Here is a 13,863-nt window from a genome sequence, read left to right on the forward strand (position 1 = left end):
ATGGTGCTAGCCCACAGGGCCCACTGTGACCTCTAGCAAAGATATAGGCCCCTTGTCAACACCTCCCCGCCTCTGCCAAAGCAATAAACCCTTTTTTCGACCCTAGGGCCCTTGCCTGCCATACCACCCAGCCTCCAAAGCCCAGCGCTGGGTGATGCAACTTGGCTTTCACCCCTCATTTCCCACCCAGCCAACAACATGGTTGGGCTAGCGCACCCAGGAAACAGGTTGCTGACTAAAGCGGAAAGTGTTTGCGCGTGTCTGACCGCTGGGCCGTCTGTGTGTGCGTCTGCAGGACCAGGCTGCCAAAGACAAGGCCCTTCAGAGTATGGCTACCATGTCCTCCGCCCAGATCATCTCAGCCACTGCCTTTCAAAACAAGATGGCTCTTCAGGGGCTGTCCAGGCCGCCATATCCCACAGCCGGCGGGGTGAGTACGCTGCACAGATTGACAGACACGGAAAACGAGAAGTAATGTGATGTTATGTCACAAAGGTTGTTACACGTGTAGTTAAATGTTATTGCGTTTTCTGTTTTCCCCAGTTTTGGCATGGGAGTCTCTCAGGACAGCCTGGAGGTCCTGAAGAGTAAGTTACTACTGCAGTATGTGTGTGTGTGTGTTAGTAGAAAGTGTATAGGCCTACTGCAACTGAATACATGTTATTTCTAAGCTGTCATCTTTATTTAAGAAGCACTTTAGTTGATGAAGTTAAGCCCCTTATGTGTTTAAGTTTCAGGCGGTCCAATTAGCTGTGTATCTGTTTGTGGGTTCAGCTACAGAAAACCCCCTGAAGGATAGTAAAACCAGATAAGTGTGATCACATGGGGACATCTAGTGGGTCCCTATGAGGAAGAAGGCTTTTTTTGGCTCAGGTGTTAAGGTTTAGGCTAAAAGTTACAATTAGGGTTAGAGGTTAGGTGCATGTGTGTGTGTGCAAGTTGTCAGAAGCCTGAGGGTGAAACGAATCAACTGCCTGTCTTGTCTCTCCAGCATTAAGCCCTTTTCCCAGCAGAGCTACGCCATGCAAGCATCCGGCCCACCCCCCATAACAGGTGGGTCTTCTCAGCTTCCCCACACGTCCCCGCGTGTCGATAGACGCAGTCACACCGTGCAAGTGATGAAATACACAAGATCATGAGGAAGAGCTCCCGCAAAGCTCAGAGAAAAAGGGCAGAATGTGACACGATTCTTTTAAACCGTTGCTGTAACCCCCCCCCCCCCCCCCCCCCCCCCCTCCCCCACCCCCCCGTCATCGTCCCCAGGCTATGAGAGCACAGCAGGCCTGCCGATGTCGCCGGGCACCCCCCCGTGGCAGGGCCGTAGTATCGCCAGTTCCCGGCTCCGCATGCTGGAGTTCTCCGCCTTCCTGGAGCAGCCACAGGACCCAGAGACTGTGAGCAGTGACTCAGCGCACCCCGGCACCAGCCGACCCACATTCCTCCCACGCGGCACACCGCTCACCCCACAAACCGTGTCCCAAAGAGCTTGCTTCTCACCTCGGACCGTGACCGCGGACTGACTGTAAACTGGAGCTGCGCTCCGATTGGTGTCAACATCTCTCCCTCTCTCCTCTTTGTCTGACAGTTCAACAAACACCTGTTTGTGCACATCGGTCAGTCCAACCCCACCTTCAGTGACCCGTACCTGGAGGCAGTGGACATCAGGCAGATCTACGACAAGTTCCCTGAGAAGAAGGGTGGGCTGAAGGAGCTGTTTGAGAAGGGGCCACCCAATGCTTTCTTCCTCGTCAAGTTCTGGGTGAGTTGAGGCACGACCAAAGCGGAGGGGGGTGTGGGTCACAGGGTACCTTTTACTGGGTCTGTGTGTGTTACTGCAGGTATGTGTGTGTAGGTCTTCTTTCTGAAAAGAATAATTGACACAGTTGAAACAAATAATTAGTTGAAACACAACAAGAACTGAGCGAGTATTCAGAATTGGAAATTGTATACAATAACTTTTACTGCAGCACCTGTCAGCTGGTGATCACCTAAATTTGTTAACTGGGTCGAGACTATAGCGAATGGAATTCAGTAACGATTTCAGTATGAAACACATTTGTTAAGCTCTGTGTGCTTTACTGTATAGTGGGTACAGCAGGTATAGGGGGCACATTGTAGTGTGTGTGTGTGTGTGTGTGTGTGTGTGTGTTTGTGTGTGTGTGCCTGCCCTGGCCTGGAGAGTGGCAGGGCTACTCTTTCACTGGGGAAATGTGAGCTTGGGCACCTGTCCCTCTAACTATTAGGCTGAACCCTGCCCACATGCAACCACTTATTTATAGATCACTCAACCAACAGAGACGGATAGACTGGAAAAAAGGAAGACGAGGGACAGTAAGTAAGAAAGAGAGAGAGAGGGAAGTGAGAGAGAGAGGAGAGAGGGGAAAGAAAGAGAGCATAGGGATGTGTTGTAGAGGCTGGGGTGTAGGGGTGGACAGAAAGTAATTAAGAGGAGGTGAGGGGGGAGAGTTGGGGGGGGGAGAGAGGAAGGAGAGACAGAAATAGAGGGGGGGGGCAGTAGAGTTGGTGAACAGGATAAACTCCATTGTGTCCATCTCCTCGGACCACCACTTTGCACTGCCCTGTGTATAATCTTCTTTAGAAACTCTACGTAAAGAGGCCATAATCCACAGAATGGAGCCGTTCAGAGACAATCACATTTCCAGGCACACCTTAAAATCTGAACTCTACATTCCTAAAGAGTACAGCGTGGCCCTTTGGGATCTCTACTCCAGTTGGCTTGTACATGAGTCATCCATCGCATGCTCCTCTCTGATGTGTTATTTATTATAGACAGATAAAAGACATCGGTGAGTGACATGCTTCGGAGGAAGCCATATCCAGCCCTGGGGAGAGGCAGCTGCTGAGAGCCATGACATTTCATAAAGGGGTGATGGAAAGGAGGGAGAGAAGGACACATCCTATGTCATGACAGGGGGTAGAGGGGCAGTCATCAATAGTGCCGGCTCTTCCTGTCACTGCCCTGTTGGACATGTGCAGCACCAGGACATGTGCAGCTAGTTCAGGCTGTAGAAAGAAAGCCCATGTAAGACTGCTGCTGGAAGAATCGCCTCATTGCGATACAATGGGTTGTCCTGACGGGGCGCTGTCCCAAACTGATGGTGCCCACCATGACAAAACACAGAGAGAAGCTGGGCATATCAGCAGCCGCACTGAGCGCAAAACGACAAGATCTCCACGACACAGCAACATCGACGTCCCGACAAAGACAAAAACATCTTCCATCCGTGCAGCCACCGAGCCAGTCAACAACACCGGGTCATGACTCGGGGGCGTCCTGAGGTTCCAGCCGGGTTGTCATGGTGACGGTGACATGCTGCCGGCCCGTCTCCAAAGCTATGGCATTCTAGATTGAATTTCCAGCTCCCCAGCCGGCCCGGCTGCTCCCCGCGGCGCCCGTAGCCCTGTCCTAACGGATTGTCTCACGCCTTTGAAGTGCCGGGAGAATCCGATTTGAGCCGGCCCTTGTAAATTGTTACACAGGGCCCCGGCCTGGCTGATCTAATCAGCCAATTGCGGGCTGTTGATTGTAATTGGATGAATTCCCTCGCAGGCCGTTAAGGAAGGGTGGAGGGGGGTTCGGGGAGGGTCACCGGGCCCCGGGGATGAAGACAAATGAGAGAATTACAGGAGCGAGGGATGAAGACGACCAGCAGGGCGATGAAGAGAGGCTGAGTGCTGTATTAATGGCCAATTAGGAAACATGGTCCTGAGAGGAGAAAAGGTAAATCCCTCTCAGTGTCTGTCCTCTACCGTGACAGAGATGGCACCTCGTCTCCATGTCAAATCTGATCTAGGATAACATTACCTTGACAGATCATTTTCTTTGCATTAGGAGAGATGAAAAGATACCTGACCCAGTTTCAATGGCTAGAAGGTAGCTACTACCATCTTAGACATACAAGGGCTCGCATACACCTGACAGAGAGAGGCCTAGATGGGACTAACGCCACAGCCAGACAAGCAGCATCTTGGGAATGTAAAGGCTGGATTGGCAGCCTAAGTTAAGTCAACACCGGCCGAGCCAATAGATGCTGCTCGGCTTTGCAGAGAATCCATCACAGGCTTTGTAAAGTAGTCACACTTAGGTAATACATTTTGGAAAGCCAACTAAGGAACACGCACCCTTACAAAACATCAAATCACACCTAACCCTAACCACCACCATTTTAAATGAAACCACATTATCACCTTACACTTTCTCATGTGAAAATCTCACGTTCCCATGTGGCACTGGAAGTTTAAATATTAAAAACAGTCAATTACATGTGAAAATCTAAATTGCAGTTTCATATGTTAGAAACTGTTGACTGTTTTTTGGTGACTGTTAGGTCACTAACAGTCTAACACTAAAACTAACTTCAATGTTGTTTTTGAATCTGTGGTTCCTCAAGGATGTTGTTGAATGAGTGGTTTCTCTATGTTGTAAATAGTGTGGTTCCTCTAGGTTATTAAATGTGTGGTTACTCTTGGTCAGGGATGGGCAACTTGGAAGGTGGTGGGGGCCACAGAATTTATGTACTGATCATCAGGAGGCCGCAAATGAACTTGGAACACACAAACGTCCATATATTGTATGTAATTTTTAATAAATGCATTAAATGTTCACTAGGTGTGATGCTAGTTAACTTATATCTGGGAAATGTTAAAATATTGATCAACATGCCATTTTCCCCTCTTTGCTCATCTCTCCCAGGATTCAGTATGTTCGCTGCCATGTTACTAAACGCTTTAACCCTTTCAATGCTATGGATTTTTTGGTTGTTTTCACTACTTTTATATTTTGGCTTGTACAGAGACTTCTGTAATAGGTAACATCAAGTGTGTGGTTCCTCAAGGTTGTTGGTGTTGAATCTATTGTTCCTCTAGGTTGTTGAATGCATGGTTCCTGTACGATGTTGAATATTTGGTTCCTTTAGGTTGTTGAATGTGTGGGTCCTGTAGGTTGTTGAATATTTGGTTTCCCTAGCTTGTACAGTGTGTGGTTTCTCTGGGTTGTTGAATGTGTGGTTCCTCTAGGCTGTTAAATGTGTGGTTTCTGTTGGTTGTTGTTGTAGTTGAATGTGAGGTTCCTCTAGGTTGTTGAATGTGTGGTTTCTGTTGGTTGTTATTGTAGTTGAATGTGAAGATCCTCTAGGTTGTTGAATGTGTGGTTCCACTAGGTTGTTGAATGTGTGGTTTCTGTTGGTTGTTGTTGTAGTTAAATGTGAGGTTCCTCTAGGTTACTAAATGTGTGGTTCCTCTAGGGTGTTGTTTTTTAATATGTGGTTCATCTCTCTGTAGGCTGATTTAAGTGCCAACCTGCAGGATGACAGCAGTTTCTTCTATGGTGTATCCAGTCAGTACGAGAGCTCTGAAAACATGATCATCACCTCCTCCACTAAGGTCTGCTCTTTCGGGAAGCAGGTGGTGGAAAAAGTTGAGGTGAGACAGGAACAAGGCTACATCAACAGATACTGTGCATATATACACAATATAAGAACATTATAATTACAATCCAGGATTGGGTGTGAACAACAGCGAGTCTATGTAATGATTTGATGCCACACAAAAAAAATGGTCTAACAATATGCCGTAATCACGTAAGTTGTTGCTAACGGGCAGACCGGAATCATGCAGGCTATCCCTAGTGAACTCAACAACCACCACAAAGTCTGCAGTCTGGACTGGATTTACACTTGAAACAGCCATTAATAAAACTGGTACTAAAACGCCAGGAACGCTAGCTAAGGTAGCTGACGTTAGTAAAGGTCGCTGATGCTAGCTAAGGCTGCATGTCCACGGTTCCGGCGCGAATTCGGCTGCAAACATGGCGTCTTGCCTCAGATAGGCGCTAATGCCCGCAACCGCCTACAGATTTGTTTTTTGGCGGGAGAGGGTTGTGTTGACATCCCTCTCATGTTAATTTTTTTTAATTTAACATGAATCCAACCAATCTTCACGCTTGGATACAGAATTTTGTATAAACACGAGTGAGCTGTCATGCCTAGCCATGAATTGAAAGAATGCTAAATAAACACACCACATTTTATTAACACTGTGCTAACTTATAAAACCCACCTGAAACACCAACAATCTCAGCCACCATCTTCCAAGCATTATTGCGTTTGTCAGTGTCTCTATGGGATGGCAAGGAAGGGTCTTATTAACGGGAAACCCTGCGACCGCTAGAATTAGCTTTCCTCTATTTGGAAGCTGAACGTTTCACATGGAACAAATATTTCACGTGCTCTTGCATTGCAACAGAAAGCCCACAAGCAAGACCCTCCCTTGTTTAACAAAGACTGTACGTCCATTGGATAAACACCTCACGTTAGCAGGATTCATTAGCATTACATTGACCGTGGCCCGACTTCTTGACATGTAACAACCAAACAGCCGCTCCCAATATGATGTGCGCAACCATCAACGACGCTATCCATAGATGTGTTGACATCCCACCGTGAACTTTTTAAATTTAACATGAAACCAACCAAAATTATTTTTCTCACTCACATTAAAAAATAATAACACATGTTATAATGAGCACTGTGCTAGCAGGCAAAGTATTTCTGTCGTGCTTATAAAACTGACCAGTCACCAACAATTTCCACCATCCTCCAATCCTTATTGTGCTTGTCCCCCATATTATTTGCATTTCCTCCAGTTGTTAGCAAAACGGTTCACATGGAGCAAAAATATTTCAAGTGCGGTGGCAGTACAACGATGAACCAACAAGGAAGACTGTGTTTTGTTTATGAAAGACTCTACTTCCATTGGATAATAGCCGGATTCTTTTTGCACAATATTGACCGTGGCCCAACTTCTGGACGCGCAGGAGCTTACACCGCCACGCTGCTTTCCGGAAATATTTTGCGCAACCGTCAACATCGCCTTGACGCTATTCATTGAAAATGAATTGTATCCGTCCATGGCAGCGGGCGCTCCCGACCAGTGGACATCCACCGTTAGGTAACTGACACTCGTTTACTTAGTTGACGCGAAGGAAAAGTGAACATTTAAAACAGAAGCTGGCACAGCTGCAGAACTCTCACGTTTGAGCTCAAAGCAGCATAGATATTTTGGCCTTCACATTTTTTTTATACCTGTTAAGACGGGTGTATAGTTGATATTGCATGCAAATGCATAAAAGTCTTTTTTTTTTATGTAAAACTGCCTCATTTGAAGTTACGGCAGCAGCATATTTAAACAGTTTATTTTTATCAATAAAATATCAAAAGGTTAGGCTACACATTTTGCATGCCTGACCTGAAATATAATTTGTAATGTTTTATATATAATAATATTTCCTAGGAAATTTATTTTGGGATCTCAATTGTTTGGAAGTTCAAAACACTTGGGTTTTGTGTATGGTTTTCCACATTAGGTTCCTAGATTAATAAAAAATATAAATGTGTTTCTTAAAAAAAAGAAGTTGCTAACACTCAGGTAGCTGATGCTAGCTGGTAGCTGACTCAAGGCTAACTGAGAAGTCCATTCAGAAACACAGCTAAATTGCAAGCCTACCTCTTTGGTGCTGTAAAGTTTTTCCTTTTAGTTCCATCTTTAATTGTTTAGCCAGATTGGCGATCTCCCAATGTGCCTAAAATTAATTTAGTGGCACTTTGATTATGATGAGACTGGCGGCAACATTTGTCACATGCCTAGTTTTCACGACATTCATTTATTTGTCCAATATGCATCCACTTTCTGTTTCTACATGTACCTTGCTATTGAATATATGCAAATGCCTAACTCTACCTTGTAGTGTTCATGGATTGTATTTAAAATTTGTTTATTATATGATGTTGTTAAAATTGTGTAAGTTCCAAAAAGTGGTTAGTAAAACGTTGTATGACATAAAATTCAATCATGTACCAGAATTATGGCAATCATAACACATGTCAACAAAATGAAAATGTCAGTGTCGCATGGGCACTCGGTATAGGCAGATTCTCGAAGTTCAGTACCTAGAGTCAGTATCCCTAAGTATTTTCTGTTGGAAATCTCAAACATATTCTGATATATTTAACCAATGTCATGTGATGTCTCCCCAGACAGAGTATGCACGCTTTGAGAATGGCCGCTATGTGTTCAGGATTCACCGGTCCCCACTGTGTGAATATATGATCAACTTCATCCACAAGCTCAAACATCTGCCCGAAAAGTATATGATGAACAGTGTTCTGGAGAACTTCACCATTCTGCAGGTACACACACATACATATGCATCAGATCACTGTCACTTGTCAGCAACCATTGTTGCTGGGACATCTTCCCGTGCTGAAGTGGGGGAGATTGGGCGGGAGCGGGGCGGGAAATGGGCAATGAGAGTGTCACAGTAACACCGGTCGCCAACATAAGATTTGAAAGACACCGTCCATTCCAGTTGGCAATTACATTCTTGGGAGTCCAGACACAATGACCGTATTCAACCCACCCAACAGACCACATAGCAATGGTTCGTTAGGTTCTCAATGGGCTAATTTAGCCCACGTTAACCATGAGCTGCATGCACACAGCAAAGCTAAACAGATGCTGTCAAAGCTGTGGAACATGCAACAAGTGCTGCATTCAGGGAGAGGATGAATAGTGGAATGAAATGGTAAAGAATTCTTCTCCAACAGATCGCTAATGCCCATTTCATTAGTTGGTATTGTTTTCTTTCCCAGTCTATAATGTGAGTAGCTTCTGACATCTGAACTTGTATATTGGTTGAAAATTACGTATTTGGTTATGTTACGCACATACATCGGAAAAAGTAGCTGTATACTAACTTGCAATCAATTATGTCAGAGCTTTGGGATTAACAGTGGATTTAAACAGAAAATTATTCCAAACTTGAGCACATATCTCCCTCTGATTTAAAAACTTTAGCATGTTTCATCTGACTGAGGGAAATGCTGTAAATTACTGTGTATTACTATGTATACATAATTACTAAGTATTTTGAAAAGATGAGACATTGAGGAGGATAATAAAATTCACAGTTGGTGTCATACTAGGAAGCCAAACACCCATTAATCCAAGTGACTACTTCATATATACAGTTTCAGTGTTCATCAATAATTATGAAATGACATGGTGTCATAACCTAGGTTTTTCTGAACAAAATCAGCCAATGTTTCTTCTGTGATGAAAACATGTGATGCAACAACCACCTGAATGTGCTCATGACTCCTCTCTATGAGCACTAAATTTACGATCTGTTTCTCTAAATTGCCTGGTGAAAGCCCAACACTATAATATTGAATTTCATAACTTGGCTAGTAATTTTGGCAATTGAACCATCTGTCAAACTAACCCACCTGACCTGCACTGAGATCTATAATGAGGCGATTTTGGATTGTAAAACAACAACCAAACTTGTTTGAGGGTGGGGAAGCAGGGTTTATTCCAAACCAAACAAGTAGAAGTGTACTTGGCAAAATTATACTTTTAGTACATATAGGAGAGCCAAAACAAAATCACTGTGTTGTTGAACACTCATCATTTACTCGTAAAGGTGCATTTACAAGATTGTTCCCAATCTGGAGAGGTGTGCCATGTGGAGACAAATGTCACTCACAACAAACCCTTGCTATTGTTTTCCTATTTCCACTTACCTCACATTTTCCAGGAATATTCTCATTGTGTAAATGTATGTATCCAGAGGATTTAGTTAGTACAATAAATGCTCAAATGTGAATAGATTTTTGTGATTCATTCTAGCGGCAGGTGTTACACTGATAGCAGATCTAATCATTTTGCGTCATCCGCCAACTGTTACATTTGAAACATGTATCCTTATCTACCAAGGCTAAATGTGTAGCCTATATTTCTCATCAACGTGTCTCAGTTTTTTACCAGAAGTATGTCTGGAGATGAATCCTTAGTGTCAGTACTGTAGCTGACGGACTGGTTGCCTGTCAATAACCAGGCTGCGTGTTTCTCCACAGGTGGTGTCCAACAGGGACACACTGGAGACCCTGCTTTGCGTCGCCTATGTCTTCGAGGTGTCCACCAGTGAGCACGGAGCCCAGCACCACATCTACAGGCTTGTCAAAGACTGAGACTGGCCACCAATAACAACAGCCAGCCCAGCCATGGACAGTACCCTGCAAGCACCACACGACTGTCTGTCAGGAGGACCCAAAGAAGCACTTGGCGGATTGCTCGCCCCGTGAACCCAGTGTGGAAGAGCTGGAAGTGGGGAATCGGGAGTGAATTATACGCGTGTGATGTGAGCGAAAATCGAAGGGTGGGAACCTTCGTTGCGGTATCTAAATGTACTGTGGTTCTTACACGAGGAGCCAAACGTCAAGGCAATGCATGAAAAAAAAAAAAATCCCCTCTCCTTCATCTCATTTTAATAGTGCTTGCTTGTTTGATTTTGTTTCTTTTTACACAGCTGCATGAGCTGGGATGTTTGATTGTCCATGAGCGCCACCTAATGACTTCTAATGTATATTACACACCGAAGAAAGCAGAGGGCACGAGGACAGACAGGACTGAAAACCCCATGACTGCACGACCATATCATTGTTTTTGGTGCCAATGTTTGTGTTGTTTGAGTAAAATGATGTACAGTACCACAGCCATCCCCTCCAAGTCTCTACTGAAAATGGCAACACTATGATTCAAAGAAATGTTGTATCCATTGGATTTGATGTCAAAATGTAAATGTAATGTTTTTTTGGACTATTGCTGAATGACACTGAGTACAACCTACTGTTAACTGGGGTTGAACCAGGTTGCAATCTGCCATCTGGCACTGATGACTTGTTACAGTATAAAGAAACTGGTGCAGCTGCACTTCTTTCTCGCTTGGAACTGAAGTTTAAGATGGAAAAACATGTGCAACTCCACAGAAATCGTACTTGACAGATCATGTTGCTTGGTATTTGTTCTTCATGTGATCTACTGAGAATAATATAAGAAAATATCAAATAATAGTATTGTTATATAAATAATAAAGCAATGATTTAAGTTTTCCCAGGCAGGTCTGAAACATGTGAAACTGAAAGAAAATACAAATAATTAAGAAGCACATTTATTAAGGTTGGAAAACATAAATGAAACAGAAAAGGAAATGATCTCAAATGGAAGTGGATGAAAAGCGTCTTTGGGAAAAGGATGTTTATCCGAGTGATCCGTATGAGGTCTTAAGGTGAACCAGGTGCTGGGAGGCAGAGCGTGTAGGACTTGATTCAGTCCCAGTGAGCAAGAGTTTTCAGATCAAAGTTCCTTGGGGAAAGCATTGGGCAACACAGGAATTTTCACATCTGAAGAGAAGGTAGACATCTGTATTTAAAGGTAGAAGTACACAGAAACAGCCAAAGGCATTTACATATTATACAGAAAAAGGTAATTGGTATTACAACTGTAGAGTATGAGCTGAGTCACAGGGAGGAATCACTAAGTGTAAATATAATCTAATGTAGCGGTGGGACACTTTGTGACTTGTGCACTGGCCAGTGCAATAGCAGTTGCCTATATGGTGTTATTCAGGAAGACAGTGTAATGCAGTTCAGTGATGGTAGATGCAGTGTCCCTTCATCACTATAGACCAGAATGCTACATGGTTTAGTTTATTAGGATCTCCATTAACTATTGGACATGCTACAACTATATTCTTTGAATTCTACACTTTGATGAGGGCCGCAGTGTAGGGGTTTTCTGTTTGCTGGTGTTGGGCAGTTTTGTTATTACTGACCTGACCTGTTGCCAGATGAGAGACTTTTGAAAAGTAGTGTCTGTGGTGGGAGAGGATGAAGTGCATGCTTTCTTGCCCTGGAGTGCAGGTCCTCAATGGAGGGCAGATGGCCATTTGAGCCTGCTATAAGAGTACGCAGTTTGCCCTTGACCCTGAGCATTCCCAAAACTGAAAATGTATAAAAGTGGATGCACTGACTACTTTAAATTGTTACGGATTAGAGTCTTTTGAATGTCAAAATGCAATACGGATTATACATATTTGACAATTCATTTTCAATTTGTAATTTGGCACAATAACTTCATATTTTGTTTTCTTCCAGCACCCCCTGAAGTGTAGCTCATTTGAAATGTTGTAGTTTAGATTAAGGTTCATGGTAGCACAAGCAACATTGTGCAAAAGTCTTAACCCATTCTGCTCAATGCCATTGACCTTCTGATTTGGTCTCTTAATTTTACAGATGCCACATCATAGTACAGAATAAGAAAACCAGACAATTAGATACTTTCCATTTGACAGGTGACACTATGTGAATTCCGCCTCAAATACCCCTGTCTCAGACAAAAGCCAATTGGCAGTGAAATATATCACTGGGCCAACTCATCTGTTAGCCCGTTGGAAAACTACCCAGTTGAAAAGAGCCAAATGTACACAATCCAAGCACAAATGGTCACCATACACATGCTTTCAAGTGGAGGTTTACATGAACCTTTACGTGGTGGGTTGCTGTGAAGTGGCGCTATAACACATCATTGGTGTTGAAACTTGTCTTCCGAAATTTGGTTCTTGGGAGAGAATAAACTGAAGTGGGTTCATATTTAGTTTTAAATTTAATTTCTTCTTATAACATTTTATTAGGAACTAATCCTTTCAGAATCTTTTGGGGCTTTTTTGTAGGATTTTAAATGAACCAATCCTGTAAGACTTTCTTATTAGACTTCTACAGTATTTTCATTTGAATGCAAATCTTCCAATAAAAACCGTATAGACTAGAGACTAGACTAGAGAATGCTACAGAATCATTCCAGTTTTATCAGACCAGTTGTTTCTATGTGCAGGAATAAATTGACCATAAAAAAACATTACTTCTCTGCATCCATGCGCCTGTGAATTTTAATGGTAATAACTTTTTTCCAGCCCTATCCCTCAGACTTCTTCCAGTCGTAAATATTTTCGTATGTACACTCACCTAAAGGATTATTAGGAACACCTGTTCAATTTCTCATTAATGCAATTATCTAATCAACCAATCACATGGCAGTTGCTTCAATGCATTTAAGGGTGTGGTTCTGGTCAAGACAATCTCCTGAACTCCAAACTGAATGTCAGAATGGGAAAGAAAGGTGATTTAAGCAATTTTGAGCGTGGCATGGTTGTTGGTGCCAGACGGGCCGGTCTGAGTATTTCACAATCTGCTCAGTTACTGGGATTTTCACGCACAACCATTTCTAGGGTTTACAAAGAATGGTGTGAAAAGGGAAAAACTTCCAGTATGCGGCAGTCCTGTGGGCGAAAATGCCTTGTTGATGCTAGAGGTCAGAGGAGAATGTGCCAACTGATTCAAGCTGATAGAAGAGCAACTTTGACTGAAATAACCACTCGTTACAACCGAGGTATGCAGCAAACCATTTGTGAAGCCACAACACGCACAACCTTGAGGCGGATGGGCTACAACAGCAGAAGACCCCACCGGGTACCACTCATCTCCACTACAAATAGGAAAAAGAGGCTACAATTTGCTCGAGCTCACCAAAATTGGACAGTTGAAGACTGGAAGAATGTTGCCTGGTTTGATGAGTCTCGATTTCTGTTGAGACATTCAGATGGTAGAGTCAGAATTTGGTGTAAACAGAATGAGAACATGGATCCATCATGCATTGTTACCACTGTGCAGGCTGGTGGTGGTGGTATAATGGTGTGGGGGATGTTTTCTTGGCACACTTTAGGCCCCTTAGTGCCAGTTGGGCATTGTTTAAATGCCACGGCCTACCTGAGCATTGTTTCTGACCATGTCCATCCCTTTATGACCACCATGTACCCATCCTTTGATGGCTACTTCCAGCAGGATAATGCACCATGTCACAAAGCTCGAATAATTTCAAATCGGTTTCTTGAACATGACAATGAGTTCACTGTACTGAAATGGCCCCCAGAGTCACCAGAACTCAACC

At 43.7% G+C, this 13,863-nt stretch overlaps 1 protein-coding gene across 2 annotated transcripts in view; it reads left to right on the forward strand.

The window, feature by feature from the left end:
- Positions 1–10,970, forward strand: part of LOC105029403 (transcriptional enhancer factor TEF-3) — a 30,085-nt gene extending 19,115 nt beyond the window's left edge. For both annotated transcript variants that reach the window (XM_013139032.4, XM_020056528.3), the window contains exons 5-12: positions 296–430; positions 544–587; positions 992–1,053; positions 1,264–1,394; positions 1,586–1,759; positions 5,302–5,442; positions 8,055–8,207; positions 9,936–10,970. In XM_013139032.4, coding sequence (XP_012994486.2) covers positions 296–430; positions 544–587; positions 992–1,053; positions 1,264–1,394; positions 1,586–1,759; positions 5,302–5,442; positions 8,055–8,207; positions 9,936–10,049 — 954 coding nt within the window. In that variant the 3' untranslated portion in view covers positions 10,050–10,970. The remainder of the gene's footprint in view (positions 1–295; positions 431–543; positions 588–991; positions 1,054–1,263; positions 1,395–1,585; positions 1,760–5,301; positions 5,443–8,054; positions 8,208–9,935) is intronic.
- The last annotated feature ends 2,893 nt before the right edge of the window (positions 10,971–13,863 follow it).

This window comes from Esox lucius, chromosome 19 (genome assembly GCF_011004845.1).
Source record: "Esox lucius isolate fEsoLuc1 chromosome 19, fEsoLuc1.pri, whole genome shotgun sequence".
Classification (NCBI taxonomy): Eukaryota; Metazoa; Chordata; class Actinopteri; order Esociformes; family Esocidae; genus Esox; species Esox lucius.